This window comes from Carassius carassius, chromosome 20, assembly GCF_963082965.1.
Source record: "Carassius carassius chromosome 20, fCarCar2.1, whole genome shotgun sequence".
NCBI classification, from domain to species: domain Eukaryota; kingdom Metazoa; phylum Chordata; class Actinopteri; order Cypriniformes; family Cyprinidae; genus Carassius; species Carassius carassius.
Window position 1 is genome coordinate 17,049,131 of NC_081774.1, and position 24,928 is coordinate 17,074,058.

Genomic DNA, 24,928 nt, shown 5'->3' on the forward strand with positions numbered 1-24,928 from the left:
ATCTCATCTCTATGCAATGTAATGAACTCCATAGAGAATTCATTCCATTACAGATGTGCATTGACTCACCCCTCTCGTAGCTGTTCATTGGCCGTCTCCTCTGCCACAAGAATCTCATACTCTTCGGCAGCATACTTGTCCCAGTCGGAGGGCTCTGGACCGTCACTTTCCAAATCCTGATACACACGCATGTACAGTTACAGGACGCTCTAATGTACTAACAGAGATAATATTCAGCACAGGGGACACAGATGCAACCCATCAAACTCTGACCTTCTGCACTGCAAAGGGATCTCTCTGCTCATGGTCCAGGTACTTCTCCAGATTGAAGAATGTGTCATAGAATATATGTGCCATCCTGCAGTGCTTCAGATCTCGTAGAGTAATTTTACCTGCCAAGAAATGTCATTTATTCACTGGACATTAGGGCTGTGCGATATAGACAAAAAAAAACTATCTCGATTTCTTTGATCAATTTGGCGCTTTGATTTTAATCACGACTTTGGCACACACAGACATGCTTTACAGTCATGAATGCATTTAATATTAATTTGAAACATATTTCCATAACTTAAAAACAATTAGAGCTTTATCAAAGTTGTAACATGTCCCTAGAACAGACATAAGTCCCATTAGAGCTCATTGTAGCGGTGCCTCAGGTGTTGAAATATACAGTATTCACACATACTCCGTCTGCAGTGCGTATACAGTATGTTTATGCGGTGCAGAAACAGCAGCGAGAGCGCATTATTGTAGCGCAAAATCACATTATTATAATGCGCAAGCCCGAATCTCTCAGCTCGCATGCAGCTTTCCTTTGCTCTCGCATAAAACCAGACGCACGCGCTCAGATACACACTGCTCTTACACTGAGAGAGTGTGCGCACTTAAAACGTGTCTCTCCTCTCGCTCAAACTGTGTCCTGTGCACTCACAAATATCTCTATTCTCAAGCGGTAGATATTAATTCTTTTCACACCTTTGTATTTCTAACCTCCTCTGTTCACATCTTTTGTATCCTTTACCATGTGCAGTGTGAACGATGTGATGCGCTAACATGGGCTCGGAAAAATACACAACACATATGGAGTGTGTGAACCTGGCGTTATGTAGGCCAATGCCTGGTCTGCTCTGTTCTCGTGCTCCATTTAGGCGCTCTGCATTCTGATTGGTTCGGATAGCATACTGCATGAGGTCGGGCCAGTGGAAAATCGTGCTATAAAGTGATTTAGAAATCGAACTCACTCAAATTGTTATTTTATGACGATTTCAATTAATTGCACAGTCCTACTAAATTCATGGGAATTCCAGGTAATTTATCCGTCTTATTTTATATAGATATTTACACACTTGGCAGAAGCTTTTATTTAAAGCTACCTTTAGCTAATTCATGGTAGAGATTTTTATTGTCATTTATGGGCTTTTAACAGAATCTCTACAGGAAATTGAGGGAGAAAGAGAAGTGAATTGAATCAGAATAGAACATGGGATTAGAACTTGTGTTATTTTTACTTTAGAGGTAACTTCATGTTCTTCCTGTTTTGATTGAAGTTCATATGGGTGATATGATTGAGTGTATCAGAATGGGTTCTTTACCTGGGCATTCTGGTTTAACTAAGTCCAGCATCTGGCACAGGAGATCCTGGAAAGGCAGTGGTTCAATGCCCATCCCCTCCATGCGTTCGCACTGCTCCTCATAGAAAAACTCCAGTTCAAACATGGACAGAACACCATCTCCATCCATATCCATACAGCGGAACCAGTACTCTATACTGAACAGAGAGAGTGATAAAGTTATATATAGCAAACATGTGAAGATATATAGCTAAAACCATGACAGCCCAAAAACTAGCACAAACCCTCTGTATAAAGGTGCAACTTGGGTTAGATTTTTTATCATAAATACCATTCGTGCCAACTTTGTATAAAATGTTCCCTCTCTGTGTTCCAGAAGAGAAACACTGCATAGTTTTTTTTTTTACATATATAATTGAATTTATCAATAAATCTTTAAATAAATATTCTCAACTGTGATATTTTCAGTTTTCCTTTTAATTTTAGTTATGTGTGTTCATCAGTTTGTTTTTCCTTTCAGTTTTCTCACGTTATGAAGTGCCAAGGTAATATTTCAAATTTCCATTTTTTTGTTTAAATTGAATCTAATATTTATATTTCCAGTTTTTTTTCAATTTGCAGTAATTCTAGTGTCTCTAACATACAGTTTATGATTCATCCGTTTTGTTACCTTGTGGGATTCTTTTTGTCCTCCTCTGAAATGAGGAACCAAACAAACTCAGCATAGCTCATTCTTCCTTCTCTCTGGACTGAGTTTCCCCTAGAAGAAAGAAAGAAGCTTGTATCATAGGTCACATGTATGGCACCCAAAATCTCAAATACCAGCATAGTTCTCCTCAGCAGCTCCTACCTTGTGACGGCTCCTGAGAACAGCCTCTCAATGATTCTGCTTGACGAGGCTTTCCAAAAAAGAACACAAAGCAGATACACATTAAAAGCCATTTCTCAGGACCATAAGACTAATGGAAAATTGAATGAGACTCATCTAAAGTATTGCAGCAACAAGAGTTCATGTAAGGAATTGTTTTCCCTGAAATGAGTAAATGCTGACAGAACTTTTTGGGTGAACTATACTTTAAAAAGCGATAAAAGCTAACAAATGAGACTCATTCCGAGCAAAAACAGGTTCACTTTGTACTTACCATGGTCATTGTACCTGGCCAGGTCCTTGGGGTCGATGAAGAGGTCATGGTCAGTGTCCAGCTCCCAGAACTTACAGTAAATGACATAAAAGTGCTCATAAGAGAAATAATCTGTGATTTGATTGATGTCATCCTCTTCTTCCAGCAGCGCAAGAGTCTGGTGAAACAGAGTGAGTGGCTTTTGATGAAATAGTTCCTTCAAGTTTTGGAAACTGAATTGAATGGTAGCATTTAACGGTGTTCACCTGGAGGAAGTTGCTTCTCCTGAGCTCTGTCATGTTGATTTTGCCTGTCCAAGACCGATTAACTGTATAAAATATTCTTTGAATCACCTGGAGGTAGAGAGAGGTCATAATGTAAATAAGGATGTTAATCTTTTTTTTTTTTTTTAAGAAATTGTTAAACCTAGACTAACGTGCTTGTTTAATCTCCAAAATACTGACGTGCAAAGCAATTTAATTCCGTTTGAAAACACTCCATCTTTGAACAATAGATAATAAAAAAGAATTGAATACTCTGGACATGATCCAAAAAAGCCTTTTTAGTTGTTACAAGTTCTCTTCACATTCTACATCATACTAACCATGGCATCCAATACATATAAAGCCTAACTGTTTAAACAAGTTCCAAAAGCAATAATCTCTCTACATAATGGCATGTAGTCAAACCCTAAAAGCGAATGAGATCTGATCATTTGGATTTTAATCAAGCCCCTTTTGAGAATAAGAGACATTTTTCAGAGCGAATGTGCAAATCAGGGGTGTCACAGGATATCAGTATTGAGGATAACTGTGATAAAAATAAATAAATACCAAAATCATGTTAATTCCACATATACAAGAACCCAGAGCCAATATAGTAAGTGGCAGTTACGCACCTAAATGCTTATCCCATCATAAATTGTAAAAAAGAGGACATCAATGACACAGTTTGTTGCAACTACTGCCACACAAAAAAACACACTGAAAGAAATGACAGTCGAACTGTACTCCACCTGTAGCCTAGAAAAATGAACTCTTTATTAAACAGCTCTAAAATTCCACATTGCAAGCCAAATGACATGAGTGAGTAAATGATGACAAAATGTTCCATTTGTGTATTAAACTGCTCCTTTAAGGGCTCATCATTCCATCCATAAGTTCCATCTGCCTGTAGGTACAGTCATCTATAGTCGTGATTGGTTGTACTGAGGCATGCTGAGTTCTATCTAGCACTGTGGTGACAAAAGGCCCCATGCTTCAGACTCCAACAGAAAGGGTGACATCAGTGTGGATTAACATGCATTTCCTGGTAGATCAGTCCTTCTAGGAGAGATTGGTACCGGGGTGTTTCAATCAGTGTACCAGAGCAAGGAAGTGTCTAAATATGGGGTTGTGCAATACCAGGGTCAGTAGCCTGTTGGTGGCATCCGTGTTTCCGTGATGTCAGGCCACTTTGATGCCATTACCCTTCCCACCCCCTCCGCAGCAAGTGTTACAGCTGTCCCACAGACAGACAGACACACTGGGCTCCACGTCTCACTGTTCTGATGCTACAGCAGCTCAGCTCAGATCTGATTTACTGTAAACACTTTAGTAAGCTAGCAAGGGTTCAACTCAAAACCTCAGAAATGCTACAAATAGAGTTTCCAGGTGCCAGGCTGATGATTAACCCAGGACAAAGCAAAGTCATGTTCGTGTTTACAGTAGCTGACACTAAAAATAGTTGTGGAACGATGTTTAAAAACAATACATTTTGCAGCATGTTCCAATTATAACAAAACCACCATTCCGGCAATCTCATCTCCATGAAATAGCTCCTGTCGGTGTCATTGAGCACTTAATAAAGCTACTTACTGTTGTGATGTACCGGGAATGGAATTCAGGAGCATCTTTTAAAAACGTCAGCCCTGGATGAGTGTCCACAATGTCCTAATAATAAAAATAAAAAAACAAGAGTGAGATGACTCCTGACCTACAGTTTAAATCTACAAAGCTCCTTCTGATTGGCTACGTAAATAATTTAATTTAATAATTTAAGTTAAAGACCCCAAAATCGATGGGATCCAACACAGTTTTCATCAGTTTGAAAATATATAATGTAATTTTTTCCCCCATCCATGACTTTCTTTGTTAAAGACATTTGTAATTTGCACATTGCTAATTGTTGTGTTGTTTGTTAAAGGTAAAATGTGCAAGAAGTTGCAAGAAGACTACACTTATTCACCTACTTTTAGTAATCAGTGATGCAGAAATATAGGTAGGTACTAAAATATTTACTTTTCACAGTTCAATGCACTGTTACAATGCTCTAACCTGTAACAGAGGGATGAAATCTTCTTGTTCTAGGTAACTGCAGCCTGGTTTGGCAAGCAAGTAAACAAATTTGGATGCATCATCATAGCAGCTGTGTAATAACCTGGGAAGAAGAATTAGGTTAAAAAGGCTCAATCAGATGCTATACATTACACGGCTATAAAACGCTTTATTTTAATGGAAAGTGATAACTGTGCTGTTACTTACTTTCTCCATGTTGCAATGAATGAGTGGACAGAAACAAAACCTGTCCTCTCTCCACCAGCGCAAATAAACATTGGTGCTTTCCAATAGAGGGGACACCCGCAAGCCTGTGAATAGAAATGCATGAATATGCGGTTTTTGTTGTATTTCAAAATGGCACTGACATAAGAAGGCCTATCCACTGTCATGTTTAGTCACAAAAATGCTAAATTTATCTAAAATCTAAGCAGTGTATAACACATTTTTATTGCATCACAATATGAATTAAATTCAGTTAAATCAGTTTTACTTAAAAAGAAAAAATAATTCATTCTAAATGACAAAATGCTCTTTAAGTCCAAATATCTGATTCTTAAAGTGTAAACATCAGACGGGTTATTCTGTTGATTTTTCTTCATTATATGATATGGTTTATATAATATTCAAACAGTGAGAATATAAAACAGGATGTTGATATGAGATGCATCCATCATGGTGCTGTAGCAATACGATTTGTCAAGCACATCTGCGGATGAGGACTTCATAAAGCAAGTGTCAGTTTATATGTTAAGAACTGTCAATCCAAGACTGCTAAGAATGGTTCAGGGATCATGAATCTCATTTTAAGAAAAACAAGTCACAATTCATATGCACCTTTGCAATCTTCCCTATTTCATAAATGTCAGCTTTCTCCTCCTCAAACTCTGTGAAGGCCGCCTCGATTTTGGCAATGGCCTCGTCATAGTTGGCTGCACAGTTTGGAAGGCCTTTGGGGAAGTAGAAGCGTGGAATGTTTATGGAGGAGGGTGGGGGAGTGGCCACTACTTTGGCTGGCGGAGGGCTGGGCGGCCGTGGGGTTGGTGAGGAGGGTGCAGGTGCTAGAGCTGGAGGAGGTGTTCCAGGTTTCTTCTCAGGCTGGATCTATTGAGACATAGAAAGAGATTAGAGAAAGGACTTCTATGGGTTTGACAAGTTTTTAAGCTAAAGTTGTTTATTGATAGTCCTCAAAGACATTCAGCTGAAGAGGATGATGTGAGTGTCATTCTGTAAGAGATCTCAAGAGACGAGCTAACAACAAAGTTCAGCTGAAGGTGTGCTTGAAGCAAACAGTGCATATGAGAAATGCTGTTAATAGAGATGTACATACAAATGATGAATGACCACCCAGATGTCATGTGACTTGATCTTACCATGCAAACAAAGCTATCCAAATCCTAGCATTTTAAGCTGTTCATATTTGCATAACAAAATGTACAAGGAAGAACCAGCGAGAGAATCTCAGGAATTACTTCAACCAGTATTGAGAATATTGAGAAAATCTCAAAGAAGCAGCAGCACATATTTTTTTGTGGTACACATCTTCTCATATGTGTTTACTTCAGCATCACTTCCAAGCTCTTCAGATTATTTTAAGTATACTCTATGTAGCAATATGCAGTATCAAATGAAAGTAAATATTGTCTTTAAAGTTTCCATGACGCGCAAAAGATGGCTGCTTAACCATTAGCTATCTTTTGGAGAACTTTGTGTAACATTTTCTCCCGGTACTTGCTGTGCGAGGATGCTGGCTTTGATTTTGATAACATATTCACGGTGATGAAGTGAGGTGGATTATCAGTAAAACCATAGCCGGCCTCATCCACTTTCCTGCCGATGTGATGACAAGAACTCCTCAGCAAAAACAAGAGAAATATTTTCCATCCAACCTTACTGCCCTCACCAAAACAAGCCAAATACTTCATTTCAGACGATTTGTTTACACCAAGAATAATTTATGGATGATCTAATGGTGAAGTGGAATGATTTGTACTCAGCTCTTCGTGGACTGAATAAATGATTGGGACATTTCGCATGGTGATCCAAAATGCTGCATGCATACAGTCTTCTGTAATTCACAGGCCTGACACTGACAGATGATGACCAATTACTTCATTCTTTTCAGATGGGACCTTGCAGCACCAAGGTTAAACTTCTAATAACAAGCTGTGGAAATGTCTAACACATTCTATACATAGTCTTGACATACTGTTCTTATTCTGGTCTCTGGGCAAAACTCTAGTCACAGTGCACATCTAAGGCAGCTAATTTCTGAACAGCACCGTCTTACTGTCAATCAAACAGAAAGAGAGCTGTTGAAATGTGGCTGAATTTTGAAGAACTCCACTGCAAGCTGGGCAGGCCTGCATGGATGTATTGAAGAGAGCAGCTGTGGTTTGAGCCCATCCCGTCCTGTCCACTTCCACCCCCCTCTTCGAAGCTTCTCTACGCAACACTTGGACACTGTATTCCTGCCCTGCCTCACCCCCTTTCCACTGTCCTATTAATAAACACTCTGGTATCTGTCTGTGAATAGTTTGTCTTGTCTGGCATGTGAGAGTTCGACACAGCATTCTTTGCTGAACTACAGAGGTTGGCTACTGACCTGGGCTTGCTGGAAAGACTTGAGTCTTTTCTTGAACCGTGATGGAAGAACAAAGTCACAGCCACGAGCCAAAAAGGCCAGTTCGCCCCGCAAGTCGGGATCCTCCCTTAACGAGGCCTCCTTGATCATCATATTGGCAATGTCAAAGGATTCAAAAAGTACGAAATTAGAAAAAGCGCCCCTAAAAAGAAAATGGATAAGCTATTCCTACAGTACGTCCTAAGGGATTTCGGTCGAGGAGGATCAGCTTCCGTTTAAGAGCTTGCAGACAACTCCGTTCTGGCCCTCGTTCACGCTTTCTCCCAGTGGTCTGTTCACTTCAAACTCTCAACTCCAGGCTTTGTCCAGGGATTCAAGGTGGATGTGTCTTGGCGCACAGAGCAACTCCTAGAATCGTGCCTGCTACTGTGGCGGCTGGAATCCAGGAGCATTGTACCAAAGAGGCCAGGCCGCCAGCCTCCTGATTGCTTTTCGAAACTACAAAACACAAAAGCTCAAGTCAAGTCCATAGCCAACGGGTTCCCAGCCCTGCGAAACATGAGCCGCTCTGGGGTCTGCCTCCCAGTCCAGTCCCCTCTCTCTCTCTCTCTCGGTGCCCGTCCTGTCCTGATGAGCAGGGGGCTGAATGCACCAATATGGAGGGGAGGGGGATCAGCTGTGTCAAATGTCCGTATTGGTGAGCAAGGTGTATTATGGGAATGGAAGCTCCCTCCCATCCCCAAACAGAAAGGCTAAAGTTAGCCAGTGCACAGATGAAGTGCAAATTGCTCGATCAAGACTTTGTTTACGTGCAAAGTAAGGCAGAGAGAGAGGGAAGATAGAAAGAGCTTAGAGGGCCGAGCCCATGTGATATTCGGCTCCCGAGGGTTCATGGGGTGCACTTGGGGAGTGGAGTAATAGGACGAGACAGAAATGTTCCAGGGCACTGCACCCACAGCATAATAACATTAATGTCTGGAGTGTGGAGAGCTTCCTCTTTGCTCTAGAAAGTTTCCAACTAACCGACAAATGAACTTCATACTCGAGTCAGGCGATGCCCGACTGGTGCTCTACAAGAATAATAGCCCTGATGAGTCATGTGACTGCATCAACAACTCAACGAGTAAAATTGGACTGTAGATCATTTATCTATTGACCTCAGTTAAACTGAGAAAAATGACATATTGCTCAACACAAAATCACTCTATATCAGTTATCCATTTGTTCTTTTTTTGTAAATCAGCATGAGCTGTATATGCAAATGACACTGGCATCAGCACAATAATTGTTTCTATAAATCATGTTGTTCTCAACCTTTGCGACTCCAACTCTGTTCACAGCAATATTTGAAGGCTCCATGATTTTTCCAGTTGTTCACGATTTACTGGATATTTTTCTGGATAAGGATGACACGGATTTTCTTGACCCAGACTTTCTACCTTTGCACAACTAGACAAACTTATATCTATCCTAAAAAATGCCCTTGGAGATTATTTTATTAATTTTACATGACTTTTCAGGTCTAGAAATCACACTTTTAAAATCAGACTACCTCATATATCCTTAAAAACAGTGGGTTGCTGAAAAAAAAAAACTAAAACAACAAAGATATCTAGATTTTTTTGCTTTTAGCTAATTTTAATTCTTATTTTGTCGTATTTTAAATTATTTAATCTTTTAAGTAAAGATGCACCAAATGTTTTGAAAACCAAAATTATTCAGCCAAAAATATAATAAACAAATAAATTAAATGTATTTATTTAACTCAATAAATTGTTTTGAACAATGATGTGATGCGATCAAATAACAACCAGAGGTGTGCACTCTTTATAATGAAGCAAACATGTTGACCGTGTGAAAGTGCTGAAAACTGTCCAAGAAAAATGAATAGATCATTACAAGCATGGACAGCAAGAGACTGTTTACCGCTGCATCACAAGTAACGTTGCTCAGTAAAATTTTTATGAATTTTTACAAGGCACGTGACAATGTGATAATGTGCGACAAACATCTTCCTAAATTCATAATGAGAATCATTTATAAATCTGCTGTTGTCAACAACAACAAAAAAAAGCACTGAGATCTTCATACGGGTTTCCGCCAAAATAGCTCCATCAACATGCATAAATTTTAGTATTGTAATTTTACTGTTGTTCTGTAAAATAAAGCAAAAAAGTCAATAATAATAATTACAAAATCTCTATTTATACATTTATTATAACATTAACCCATTGTTAAAATTGGGATGTGTAATATTTTCTAATGTTTCTGCTCACCAAGGCTGCATTTATTTGTACAGTATAAAAAAATAAATAAAATACATGCCTGATTCAAGAAGATGGCCAAAAATATTATTTTACTACTTTATTATCTTTAAGTTAAATTGTGCTTTGTTGGTATAATGCCTGCTAGAATGTTTAAAAACGTTGAATAATTATTGTTAAACATACAAAACAGTAAAAAGCACATTTTGGCTATTTAATTAATACAATTGTGAAAAAATGGCAAAATACATAGGGAAAACCATGCTCTGTATTCGGCCTTCGGCAGTAGACTACATTATGGCTTTAGAAACAGAGGTGATACTGGAAGTCTGTCCTAGACGTTGCTCCTCTGTTATGACAGCACCTTTTTGATCCAGGAAAAATTATTTCATATTTAAATACAAATAAAGGACAAAAACCATGAGAAAACAAACACTTCCCATAATGCCCTTCTCAGGAATCAAGCTCATGTTTGTGTAAACAGTCTTTAACTATCACTCATCAAACCTGTGTGAACTAGTAAAAAGGTATAGTGACACCTAGTGTCTGGGCTTTTAAATTATCCAATGGCTATATTTCCAGAAATTCACACATCGTGGAGTGTGGGTTATAATGACAGACAGCTGCGTTAAACAGCGCCATGTTTACATTTTATCTGCACAAATAAACCAATGAACTTTTCAAGAAGAAAAAAAAAAAGCTGTGGTAATAGAGCTGATCTCTTTGCATAACTAAGCTCTAACGCCCAGCAGATCTTCTCCCCTTTCCTTTAAGCCTTATAAATAACACCTGCTGTACCGGAGGCCTCCTGACATTTCAGCTGTACATAGCAATCCCAGCATTCCCTGTTCTGTCTCCGGCAGCTGTTAGGAGAATATCAAACGCATCAAGATTCCTCTGTGGGCAGGGCAGAGGGACATAAAGAGGCCTGCCTGCTGCTAACACCATTAGCCTCATCTAGTGCATAGGCAGGGCTTTGGAGGAGGAGAAGAGATGCATGCACATTTCCAAGTGCACGTAATGAAATACTTATTCTTGTGTAGGCCAATTCTCAGACCGAAAAACAAACCTGCTGTAAATAGAACATTAATGAACTTGTCTTCCATGAAACAAGTAACCTCAGAACCAGAATAGTTAGAATGCTTCTGACTCATACTGTATTCTAGCACACTAGGGATCTAGTATGGAAAATGACACAGGCCGAACTCGAACCTGCGTCCCCATGGGAGAGCTACTCCCATTATGGCTCATGCATGCATACACGCTACAGCTGCACCACGGCCAGGACCGTACAGTAGCTAGAAATTCTAGTCCTCCATTTTTTTTTTTAAGTGAAGTTCAGACAGGGACAAGTCTTGGTGGATGGTTCAGGTGTGCCAGCACGACGCATGATAATGCTTTTGTGTGGAAAACACAACTTTAAATCGCATTCAAGCCATTTCTCAATCTCACCATTATTACAAAACGGAATATTCTCTGGATCAAAGCCTTATTACCTCTATTACCTATTAATGTTGTTGCATTTTTTCTTGTGATTAGCTTCTGTTCTTTTTTGTTATTATTACTCTCGTTTATCTGTTCTTATATATTATTTCACATTCATTTTAGCTGAACTACATAAACTCATATGATTTTTATCTGCAGTAAATCAAATGTTATGCTCACTTATGTGTTATGTTCAGTTTACTGCTGAAAAGCCAAAGCACAAAGCTTTTGGCTTTAAGTAATGGCATTTATAAGCAGGCCTTGTACCATGCAGTTTTTGCAGTTTCTTGATGTGTGTTAAGTGTTCATTTCTGTTTAAGTCTTATCAACTAAGAAAAATGTAAGTTTGGTTCTACACACAAAACTGCCTTTGGATGATTTTGGATGCGCCTTTTCATGGATTCAAATTTTTATGGCTAAAATTGGTTTCACATTGACCTTTAGAGGTAATAATACACTATTTATTCTTAGAGTAATATTTTTTTTGTAATACAAAGATAAAAATGGTCATGAATGACCAGCAATGATAATGATCTGAAGCAGATGGGCCTTAACAGTTTCACTTGTGGGCCAAACTAATCATGTGAACTACTAAAAGAGGATCAAGCATACACTGTATGAAGTAGTATGAAGAATCCTAGGGCTTGTGCATTTTTAGTTGATTACATTTCTTACGAAGTTATGATGCCTGACAAATCACGGCAGAATGCCAAGAAACACTAGGGCAGGCCAAGACTATACTGTCCTCTGCTGAAGAACAATATAAATACAGTGTCACCTTGCGTTGTGGGGGCCTGTGGAACAAGTGGCACTTGTTTTGAGTCCAGGGTTACATTCTGAAGACCTTCACTGAGTTCCCTCTCTATTGTTTACATAATTATTTTTTATATTGCAGTCTCCTTGACACCAATTCTTGTACAGTGCTGGCTGAGAAATGCATAATGTCTTGGTCTAAATGTGCTACAGTTAATAATAATATACTATCAGAAAAGCTGGAATATTTCAGAGCACAGGTAATAACAAATATATTCACTACCATACAAAAGGTTCGGATTGGTCAGACATTTAATGTTATTCTTTTATTTGATCAAAATATACAGTAAAAACTGTAATATTGTGAAATATTATTATAATTTAAAATAACAGTTTTCTATTTGACTACATTTTAAAATGGAATTTATTCTTGTGAGTTTTTAGCAGCCATCAGCCTTACTTTAGAAATAATTCTAATATGCTGATTTGGTGCTGAAGAAACATTTCTTATCAATGTTGAAAACTTTTGAGCTGCTAAATATATTTTTGTTATGGAAACTGTGATACATTTTTTCAGGATTCTTAGAAAGTTCAAAAGAACAGCTTTTATTTTAAGTATCATGAAGTCTGTTACTTTTGCATCATTTAATGTGTCCATGCTGAATAAATATATTAAAATGTAATATATATATATATTTTTTTAAATGTTTAATTTATAAATATTTGTATTAAAATATATATTTTTACTTAAAATAAGTAAACCATAACATAAATAAATGATGACATATAACTGGTAAATATTTACTGTGGGTGAATAGTCATGGCCTATCTTTGGAGGTATTTAGTGGGGTTGCATTATGAAACAGTTTCTGGGTGCTAAAGGAAAGATGGGCTTGCCAAAGCTAGCATATAAGTGGATTCGCTGAGACCAGCAGAGCTGTGCAACGCTGGGAAATCCTATGAGCAAGAAGAGTTCATACAGGGCCCTCTCCATCAGCTCCAGAATCACACCTGTCTGCTTGCTTATGCCAACCAGCTTGTTCTAGGACGTGCTGTAACAGTGCCCGGGCCTCTCGATGGCTCTACAGGTGCTGAGTATGTTCTTGCACTGACAGGAGCCGGGCTCATCACACCTGTCTACTTCCCATCACCCCAGATAATCAAGCACCACGCTGAGTCTTCAATTAACAGCGATCCCGCTTCGTGGGATTCCAGGGCTATCAGGGCACTGTACGGGTGTCATCCGTCCACTGCCATGACCTATCAAAACGATCTCCTTAACCTTTAGAAGATAGTTTTCCACTACAAGAGCACTGGCTTTCTAGGATTTGGAAATACTCAAGGTGTATTGCTCTTCCTGACACTCAAATAGTCGAATAATCTGAGAATCTGGCTAAATTTGTTGCGTTTGTGGGAATAATAATGTTTTCATTCCATCAATTTTCAGCAGGTCTCAGTTGCGCAGTGTTGGGATGCCATCGCCAGCTGAAGCCCGGTACACCCCTCTTCCCCTGTTCACCGCTCACCGTCACAATCTGCGATTGGCACCAGCGATGTGACGGTACTGCGTACTTCAGAGCAATCAGAGGGTTCTCTTCACTCCAAATACTAAGAAAAAGTGCATAGCTGCCTGAAAGCAGTTATTCAGAGTTTAATTTCAGCTTTCAAAGCTATGCTTAGTGTTTTGATTTATGGCACAGCAAGTGCAGCACATGCCTCTGAGACTGAAGGAGGATGGGGCACAGAGGAGGTGCACAGTTATATTAGATCCTTCCTATAAGTGAGGAGACGAGACAAGAAGAGGACGACGACTGTGCCTGCATTTCAGAGACAGACAGAGCGACAGAGGGATAAAGAAAGTAATAGAGACAGAGAGAGACAGACAGAGACTACATATTAAAAAATAGGAAAGAATTAAGAAAGCCATAACTGACAAAAAGCAACAGATAGGCAGCAACAGGTAGAGAGATGGAGAAAGTAAAAGACAGAGACAAATACAAAGAGAGACAGATAGATAGAGAGTGACAGATAGACAGACAGCGAAAGAGAGACAAAACTTCCTCCTTCACGGGAGGGAAAAAAACAACCGATCCCCGGGTTCCTTTCATTAATTTACAACGTGAATTTTAAAGAAAGAAATAATAATAACAAAAAAAACACACAACTGCCACAATCTAAGTGATACTAGCCACTTTCACACATACAGACTTTACCGGTAAATTACATTTTCAAAAATACAGGTAAATTCGATCTGGAAATCACCGGTATGAGAAGTTGTACTAGTAAACTGCCGGAAAGCTGTTTTTTGTGAACACAGAATGAAGATTACCAGTTTGAGCATGTAGAAGTACAAAAGCAGTTGCATGAATGTTAATGTTTGAAACAAATGAAAAGAAAAACACTGACAGTGTATACCCCTCCATGTTTACAATCACAACATCGGGAGGCACAGCCGTGTAGAGGCCATTTCTGGTTAATGATGTCACAGAATTGACTGGTAATTTGAAGTCGATATGGAAGGTCGTTGCCTGTGTGATCAGCACATTTTTGTATTTACTGGTAAAGTCATTGCAGTAACTACTGTGAGAAAGGGTTGACTGAGTGAAATAAGCCAGCATATAAAACTGATGAACAACTACTAGCTTGTTACGTTCATAGACTTTCAGTTTCCTTATTTGGTCATGTTTCTTTTCCTGTTTGGTTGATTTGATTAATCCCCACCTGTCTCCATTCACCTGATTACTTCCCTTGTGCTTATATACCCGTTCTGTTCAGTTCCTCCTGGTCCGTGATTATTGTAATGTAATGTAGTATTGTATTGTTATGTTATGTTGGATGTGCCCTTATTCTCCCGCGATCATTACAGTTTTTCTCAGTCACTGGTGCATTTCTCAAATCAGAAATGAAATTCTCAAAACTACTTGTACAACCTCCACATCATCTAGTCATTTATACACATCATTGTAATGATATAACCTTTGTAATCGTCGGGAAGAAGGAGGCGGGAACCGGCGGACAATCAAAACAACATTTTAATACAAAATAAACACAAAACAGCGCACCAGCCCCTCACGGACGACTGGTGCGCATAAAATGAAACCAAAACACAACTAAAAGCCCAGGCCTGGTCCTCTCTCATCCTTCACTGTCGTCGCTCCAGTTTTATATCCTTCCATCTCCTACGTGGGACTCGAGACCGGCGGTGGGCCGCAGGTGCCACTGATTTGCCCAATCACTGCCGGCCTCACTCGTGTTCCCACGTCCCTCGGCCCCGCCCCACTCGCCACATACCCCCATCGCCCCTCGCAGGCCGGGGGGTACCCACGAGACTGCGCTCTACCCCCCCCCCCCCTCCCTCCCTCCCTCCGGGGGGGACCGCTCACGGTGACCTGCGGGAACCTGGGGGTAGGACAGACGAGGCGAGAGAAAAGGAGATGGAAGGAGGAGCGACAGAGACGAGAGAGGGGAGAGAAAAAAAAAAAAAAAAAAATTCCGGTTCCCAGACGCACTGCTGCTCGGCCCTCCACCGGCTGGGCGATCTCCTCCGCGGTGCCTGGCGGTGGCACTGGACGGCCCTCGGCGGACGGCACGACACCCCTCCGCCGCCCGGTGGACGGCGACGGCTCCTCCGGTTTTGGGCAGCCGGCAGGAGTCCCCCGTTCCCTGCTCCTCCGGATACCTTCACGGAGGCAGCAGGCTCCGGCCCCCTGGCGAACGGCGCCGACTCCTCCGCTCCCTCCCTATCGTGGGCGGTCGGCAGCGAGCTCGCCCGTCCCCGGCAACTCGCTCCAGTCCACCGCCTCGAGCGTCCATGGCGGCATCCTCCTCGCCAGCTCGATGGCACCGCGGCTTCACCACAGCGGCGAGGGATCTTCAGCAGCGCATCCCTCCTTCTCCCGGGCTTTCGGCACCACTGTAATGATATAACCTTCCTAATCGTCGGGAAGAAGGAGGCGGGAACCGGCGAACAATCAAAATGAAACTTTAATTACAAAACAAACACAAAACAGCGCACCAGCCCCTCACGGACGACTGGTGCGCACAAATAAAAACCAAAACACAACTAAAAGCCCAGGCCTGGTCCTCTCTCATCCTTCACTGTCGTCGCTCCAGTTTTATATCCTTCCATCTCCTACGTGGGACTCGAGACCGGCGGTGGGCCACAGGTGCCACTGATTTGCCCAATCACTGCCGGCCTCACTCGTGTTCCCACGTCCCTCGGCCCCGCCCCACTCGCCACCATCATAAAACCAGTTTCTCATTCTTTTGATCAAGTTGCGATTGCTTTTGTACATTCATGCAATTAATTACGCACATTTATCGCAGTTTCCTACATTATCAGTTGCTAATGTCAATTCGCTCAAAATGTATTATATAGTTTTCTGTGCAATAGTCTCACCCCTCAAAACATCTAGTCTTTAGTTCATTGTATAAGTCATTCAATGCAAAATGGTTAATCTATAGTTGTCATAAACTGCCAAGCACACTTTTTTTTTTACACATTATTATTAGACTTTTTGTCAATCTGGCATGAATTGTGCAAGTAAATCTTTACTAATGAAGAGAATGTAGATGATAAACCAATGATAAACCATTTCTCTGAAATAGCTCAAAGGTTCATCTCATGAATCTTCAGTTAGAAAGCTTATACTGTATAGACAGAGGACAACACAAGAGTTACAAATTCTGACAATGGACTTATTGCCTTTGTGCCCATATTTCTTTTTCCTTTTCTATATCACAATGACATTGTAAAGGTTTTTTTTTTATTATTTTTTGGTCAGACCACTAGTAAAGGTGTAGATGGGAATTCTATCCAGTCTCTTTCAATCAATATCCCACATACAGTAATGTGTAAATTTGTACTTTTGAAATGGATATATGGCATACATAAGCATATGGCATACTGTTCAAAACAGTAACTGTCATCCAAAATGTTGCCATAGTTTACATCAGAACATCTCTCCAGAATTCACCGTTATATTGACAACATGACTAAGCAATTTGACTGTCTTATCCATAAACTATGACACAAGGACTTGTCATTCTGATGGCACTGACATGTTCATTGACACAGATATTTATTTTTGAGAAATGAACTAAGGATTTTGAGCAGGAGACTGGCTTTTGCAGGTAATCCATTGTGCTTTGCTATTTGTGTGAGTTGTTTTGAGAAATGCACTTACTGTTTTGCAAATTGTGAGTTTGATTCGAGAAATGTACCAAAGCGACTGAGAAAAACTGTAAAGCCATTTGAACTTTGAATTTGGGAGAGAGCAACCGAGATGGAAAGAGAGTGACACATAGACAGACAGAGAAAGTGTGTCAGTGACAGATAGATGGCAAAATAGAGAATGACAGAAGGAGTGAGAGATAGAGAGATATATATAGAGAGAGAGAGAGAGAGTGAGTGAGTGACATAGAACAACAGATATAAAAAGTGACAGATGGACAGAGAAAGCAACAGACAGACAATCAAAGAGCAACAGACATAAAGTGAGAGATCAAGATATAGAGAGTGAAAAATAGAAAGACAGAGAGCAAGACAGAAAAAGAGACAGATATAAACAGACAGAGAGAGCGACAGACAAAGATAGAGACTGTCAGACAGACGTTCATGTCTTTAATTCACCAGAAACACCTGCACATTACCTTTAAACACAGCAAGTTCTGAAGACAAGAAAAGTGTCTAGCTAATGTTAGGATCACGGCACCATATACTGTCAAATCCTTTAGGTAATGACTATTCACAGAGATTTTAGAGAGTCAGTGCCTGAGCTGCCTGTAATGTAACCAACACAGGCATTACATTATATCATCATTAATGCACTTTAGGTATTATATAATGCAATTTGCAATTTCTTTAATCAGATTTATTAAAAGTACTGCACTATAAAGTATCCTGGTCTATTCTGAGTTATATAATAACACAACCATCCTGTTAATATCAACACTATCCTTTTAGCCTTTCACACAGTATTAAAGCAAACTGGCGTTCATAGCATATAAGCCAGTCTCTACACATATAACTCTGTTATATCATGTTGAACCCAAACAGTTGGAGTGACTGAGGGCAGATGGCAGAGGCCGTCTATCTCACTTCAATGCAGCGCAGAAAGAGAACACCAGGACTGGACGGCCCATCTTGTCCTCACCCCCACCTCCTCTGGCTCCCTTTGACGCAGGATCGACTGCCATGTGTGTAAAATGATCCCCAAAGATAAAGCTTCTAATTTGCAGTTTATTTCTGCAGCAGGCACTGGGCAGACTTTAGAAACACATACAAATACCCTACCCCCACCACACAAACTCCAAAACACACACACACCACTGTTTCTGGTGAATCTGAGCGCTTGAAAATAGAAGTGCCAAATGCCATTACCATAGCGATAACCCTTTACCTGGACTTCTGAGAGCCTCTGAGGAATGTGGGGGCATGAAAGGGGCCTTATTTCCTCACGCACACTCAACAGAGAGCCCAACTGAGGAAGTGGATTTTATGAGGTCCTATTCTATTCCTAACTGGATTTCCTCTATGAAAGCCACAGAGTTGAGCCACTGAAAGAAGTGCCATTACAGCTCACAAAGGCTGGGCCCATGGAGGATGGGACGGTTTTTAAAAGACAGAATATTCTAAATGATCTTCAGCTGAAGACACATGACTTTGGGTATTTACACGCAGAACCAGACAGGACATGTTAAATCAACCCCTCAGGCTTTGAAAGTGAAATTTCAAGCATTGCATTAAATATTCAGAAATCAAAGTTTTTTTTTTTTTTTATATCACTATACAGTGTTTTTGTTCAATTAAACAAGGTAATAATACATTTTATTAATAATAATAATAATGGTCTTTTTTGTTGTATTAATAATAATAATTGTTATTATTATCATTAATAACAATTGTTATTATTAACACTAATAATAACAATTAATAATAACTAATTACATTGTTATTTTATAGATCAGTGAATATTTAAGTGAAATAAATGCATGTGAAATTTAACACATTAAATATTTTGCACAATTAAGACCAAGTCAATTTGTGAGGTGTTAACTTTTGCATTTTATCAAGTTTTGCAACAGATAAATATGAAATTATATTTGTTAAATTTAAAAAACCTGAAGGAATTTCAGTAGTGTCTTCTCCTTTCTGTCAGACCTCTATATTAGGTATATTATTATATCCATAATCATCATAACAGTCCAGCATTTGATTTAAATACTTGGAATAGGAATGCAAAGAAAACTTGGATACTTTACTTAAAGAGTGTTGGTTGGAAAGTAGTGAAACATTGCAGATGTTGCAATGTGAATAATGTGCAATGTGAATAATCTGGCAGTACAGTACATTAATACATTTCTGCGTGACTTGGAAGCTCCAAGATTAGCTGAGCACTTGGTAATTGTGTGAGGTGACATGAACATGCAGTATATTGTTGCAAATGATTTGTGGTGACCTTGTGTTTGTGGCTCTTGCTCAATGCAGTCTCCACATGCTGCTGTTTACCACTTGGCTGCCATCTATTTCAGGGCAGTTCAGAGCAGCCTGGAGATGCTGGCCAAAGCCTCTGCTCACGTTTTTACAACCAAACAAGCTAAGGGCCTAAACTCACTAAACCAAAACAGGCGAGCAGTGAAACTGTAAGGGTCTTTACATTCCTGAGTTTAAGGGATAGTTCACTCAAAAATGAAAATTCTGTCATTAATTACTCACTCTCATGATGAAATTCATACAAAAACTACCCTCATAGCTTCATAACATTCAGGTTGAAACACTGATGTCACATGGACTGTTAACAATGTCCTTTCTACCTTTCTGTACTGAATGTGGTAAACAAACAAACAAAAACAATATTATATATATATATATATATATATATATATATATATATATATATATATATATATATATATAATACTGTTTTTGTTTGTTTGTCTTATGGAAGGTCTTATGGGTTTGGAACAAACATGATGGTGAATAATTAATGACAGAGTTTTCACTTTTGGGCGAACTATCCCTTTAAGTGAGTTTTTTTCTCAAAAAAAAAAAAAGCCTTTTTAAAAAGATGCAAATAAAGCCATACTAAAATGTGCTGTCTCTATTAATGCAGCTTTGCTTCTGTTTAGATTAAATACAGAACGAGACACCATCAATTTTACATTTGTCAATTATTATATATATAAACTTTCAGAGTTCAGAGTTTCTGTACAGCTATGCAGTTGCCTAGTATAAATAAATTCCCCAACATACTACATCTACCATGTTATCACTGTCGTCAGACATGTAGGTTTATGACAATAAACAAGAAAGATACACTTGCATATAAAAACTTTAAGCCGTGAGCAGAGCCCTGCTGCACTAACTCTCCTCGCCAGCAGATGGTGGGATGTGCTCATTATATGTGCTAAAGTTAAAGGGGTAGTTCATCCAAAAAAATCCTATGATTATCTTTTTCTAAACATATTTTGAAGAATGTTGGAATTATTTATTTATTTATGTTCCACAGAGAAAAAATAAAGTCATACAGGTTTGGCACAACATTTTTGGGCCACTAAAGGATTCATAGCCATAGGAAAAAAATGTACATGTAATAATTTTAACTTAATTGTTTCTTTAATGGTGCAAAACATAATTTGATAAAGTTTCGCAAAAACATTCATACAGATTAAAGAGTTAAAAGAACAAACAATGTGACAAGAGTTCAACCAAAATATTCCAACTATCAATCAAAACGTGAATAATACCTGAACATGGAGGCTTTGAAATATGATGCTTCTCTCACCTCACACTGTTGTAGTCAGAGCCACATTTGAAGCGGTTGTCAGACTTGTTAAAATCCTTTTAAGCTATGCCGTTTACCACCCAGGAGACACAAGGTCATGATCCCAGGATTCCAAAATGTCTCATCTGCTCACACACTGTCCATTAATCATTTCACTGTTTGTCAACTCATATACAATAGTTCAGGAACGTTATGCATTTCATTTTACATGGATAAAGGATCAGAGAGCTGCAACATAAAATGCATTGTGTCATCTCTCATTTCCTGTCCCTGTGAGCTCTAGACAGCGGATATATGGTCTAGTTAGGGTAATACGGTCTTTAAAGACTGAGGCTTCTGTGGAGATGGAATCTGTGACGACGATGAAGCTTTCATCGGCCCACACCTCCCAAATGCCCTTGCCCTTGTGATGCCAGGCAAACATTTGTCTTTTTCCATACATACCATGCTGTGCACATGCTATGTTTATGTTGTGAGGTCTCTCTTAAACACTAGATGGCAGACTATGATTCTTGAATGAAACTGTATGAACACTAGTATTGAAGTACACTCAAAGACTACTAGGGATCCATATGCTTGTGGACTTTTTGAAGTGGACTTAATGCCAGTAATCCATACAGTCAACGAGTCAGATTTACAGTAAAATAATGTGGTTAATGGAGGTCATCAGCTCTCAATTCTTCCAAAGCTGAGTCAGAGTAAATTATCCATGCTTGAATGAATATTTCACTCACTCTCTTCTTCAGGTCTGGCTAGTCATTATTATCTGAGGATTAAAAGCATGGAAGCATATGACTTCTTGTGTCAGTAAAGGCCATCTCACTGCAAACACTCTTGGATCAAATTATCTAGTTTTATGCTTGGTGAGACCTTACTCATTCCCCTTTTGTCTTGTGCTCTTTTCTTCCCCTCTACTCACTCCCACCAGCAGCACCAGCTGCAAAAACACCCACCAAACTCAGCAACATGGATCTCCCCAAAACACTGTGACCAAACACAGAGACAGAGACAGAGACAAACCCATGACAAAATCGAAGGCTTTCCTCCAACACAAATACAACACTATAGTAGTACTATACAAAAGCAAACTTTAGTCGTTCACCACTGATTTTACAAATTGCGAAAAAAATGACGGTGACTATGACAAGGTTCATTATAATGAGATGAGAATCCATTAAAACATTGCTGCCTCTGGAGCGGAGTAAGCTGATAAAATCAGCCATTAACACTGTTCAGCGACATCTGCAGTTTCTGAATTCAGCTGGCCTGTATTCATTGTCTCTTAATAAGCACTTGTGCTGAGCTTCGGGCATTAAAAGCGACATTGCTGTGATTGCTCGAAGTCTGGTTTCTTAATTCCATTATAAATGTGATTTTTGTGTTTTACACATTTCACAGGAAAAATGAATAATCTCTTAGATGACTTCCAGACGCATATTTAAGTGAAGAAGCTCTGCCTGACTCCTGGACACCGCATGACATTATATCAGAACTATAAGGGCCTATATGGAACTATATTTACACTTAGTCATTTAGCAGACGCTTTTATACAAAGTGACTTACAAATGAGGACAATAGAAGGAAGCCATCAAATGTATTAGGCTTATTGTTATTTTGTTGTGATAGTATGTCCTTTTAGCAGTGGAGACTTAGCAGAGAATGAAGAGGGAATTGATCAATATCATTAAGGTCAGTAGGATTTTGTTAACTGCATCATACACTTTCTGCAGCTCTGAGCTTAGAAAGGTGCTCACAGAGAACATCAGACAGCCAAGGGGCAGAAGAGGTGTTACGAGCTGGCCTAGAAGACAAGGGGCAGACTGTGTCTAAACGGGTATATGTAATAACGGGTACAAGTATGAGTAATTTATAGTGTTTATGTGTTTGTTTGTGCATACACACATAGGCCTAATCATTTAAAATGTGGGTCTCTTATTCTCACCAAGTTACATTAATTGTATCAAAAATACAAGCAAAACAGTAATATTGTGAAATAATACCATTTAAAATAGATTTGTCTATTTTAATATACTTTCAAATGTTATTTATTCCTGTAATGACAAAGTTGAATTTTCAGCAGTCATTTCTCCAGTCTTCAGTGTCACATCATCCTTCAGAAATCATTCAAATTGATTTGGTGTTTAAGAAACATTTATAATTTTCAGTGTTGAAAACATTTATATTTTTGGAATCAGGAATCATTTTGAAATAGAACAGAAATTATGTGTAACATTATAAATGTATTTACTGACACTTTTGATCCATTTAATCCATACCTGCAGAATAAAAGTATTAATTTCTTTTTAAAAACAAAAAACAAAATAAAAAGAACAACAACAAAAAAACAAAAACAATCTTGCTTAAATACATAGATATTTAGAAAAGTAAAATTGCCTGATTTTTCATGGCTTTGAATATACCCCCTTGTGATGTTAATGCAGTTAATTTTTGCTCAGCATTGATTTGAGAACAATAAGACCTTAAAACCACTTTTGTAGCATATATAAAAGTCAATATTTTGAAATATTTGTCAATGCACCATCTAATTTTGAGAGATACTTCAGGGCACAAAAGTAGCATTATCAGTTAGTCTTGGAGTTTTGTTTGATGGTTTCACAGAAAAGCTATTTTAGATGGTTGAAGATGTAATCTTCTAACAAAAGCACTCTTATTTTAATGAACTCAATACATAATACACCAAACACCACAGGAACCACGTATGTCTCAATATTTTTAAATACTGCCATAAGCAAAAACACAGATATATCCCATAACCACAAACAGAACTCTGTGATCTTCCTATAAAAGATCTCTCAAAACAATCACTCTGACAAATAACAAGAAAAATTACCAAATTTAATCCTCTCCCAATAAACCAGGCTAACTTAAATCATCCTACATCTATCCCATCAGGCTGTTCACCCAACCATTAGAAGACAAACAGTTTAAGACTATGAATGAGCAACCGTTTCATTGTTCAAAATAGGAAGCCACTGTTCAGTGCAGATGGTCATGCTACAGGAAGTAACACAGAGCTTCCGTTTGTCTTGTCAAATCTCCATGGCAGCTTGAGGACTTAAGCAGCCACCAACACAAATGGAGGCTTAAGTACTGTGTTAGCACATCCCCTCAGACATCCTAAATCCTGAGAAAGAAAAAAATCCCAAGGGCTAGGAGAAGATTGGATGTCAATCAGTGTACGCTATCAGTGCTTAAACTGATACACACTCTGTTGTTTCAGGAGGCTGTTGTCTTGTTGCTATGTACTTTTATGTTGCTTCGTACCAGAGTTATAGCCTCTTCCGTTACTTTTTTGTATTGGAAACCCTTCACAAATAGCAACAGGCGGTGATTCACAGGAGGATGTTGTACATAAGAGGGTTTCTTGGCTCAGAGCTCTACTGTGATGTCATTTCATCTCAGTACAAGACAGCCATAGTGGTGATATAATTCCCTACTGACCCTATGCAAACAATTCTAGCAAATAAAAAGATGGACACAACAAGCATACAGGCATCCTCACTCAATGGTTTCTTTCGTTTCTTTTTTTGGTCCTTGAGGGAGTGAGCAAAGAAGCACTCCTGTCACTTGTGATCGAAATTTGAGTGTTTCTGACTGTGAAACACCAAAATGTACTTTGAAAAGTTTGCCAGGTGTACAGACTGAGTGTACAGGTGTACAAACTGAACTGTGTGAGAATTTAATGAAATTCTAATCCCCCTTCATTACCATTCACAAACTGCTTTGTTTTTTGCCCTTTTACTCACTTTCTGCCTATTCCTTGTTTTTTCAGGTTTCCCACTGCTCTTGGTTTAACACAGGTGTGTTAATTGCTGTGGTTTGCTTATTCTCTCGATTAACACATTTTCAGAAAGGAAAAATGACTTTGTGGCATTCAATTATGCATCTCCAAAACATTGTTCTTTGGTCATTTTAACCTCCTTTAGAAGGATTCATAAAGTCTCAGTTATCTGAAAAAGGTTGAAAAAGCTAATGCAAAGATGATTCATAAATACTACAACAGTAAAGAAATAATACCAAAATGA

General features: G+C 39.0%; 1 protein-coding gene across 3 annotated transcripts in view; it reads right to left on the reverse strand.

Annotated features, from left to right (window-relative positions):
- ppp2r3a (protein phosphatase 2, regulatory subunit B'', alpha) overlaps positions 1–24,928 on the reverse strand; it is an 81,022-nt gene that overhangs the window by 2,235 nt on the left and 53,859 nt on the right. For 2 of the 3 annotated variants that reach the window (XM_059501910.1, XM_059501911.1), the window contains exons 4-14: positions 5,848–6,114; positions 5,218–5,321; positions 5,011–5,113; positions 4,552–4,626; positions 2,962–3,048; positions 2,717–2,873; positions 2,425–2,473; positions 2,245–2,334; positions 1,596–1,771; positions 274–392; positions 70–176 (exon numbers count right to left, since the gene is read on the reverse strand). In XM_059501910.1, the coding sequence (XP_059357893.1) occupies positions 70–176; positions 274–392; positions 1,596–1,771; positions 2,245–2,334; positions 2,425–2,473; positions 2,717–2,873; positions 2,962–3,048; positions 4,552–4,626; positions 5,011–5,113; positions 5,218–5,321; positions 5,848–6,114 (1,334 nt within the window). Of the gene's footprint in view, positions 1–69; positions 177–273; positions 393–1,595; positions 1,772–2,244; positions 2,335–2,424; positions 2,474–2,716; positions 2,874–2,961; positions 3,049–4,551; positions 4,627–5,010; positions 5,114–5,217; positions 5,322–5,847; positions 6,115–7,615; positions 8,249–24,928 lie in introns of those variants that run through there. The other variant, XM_059501912.1, reaches the window with a different exon arrangement.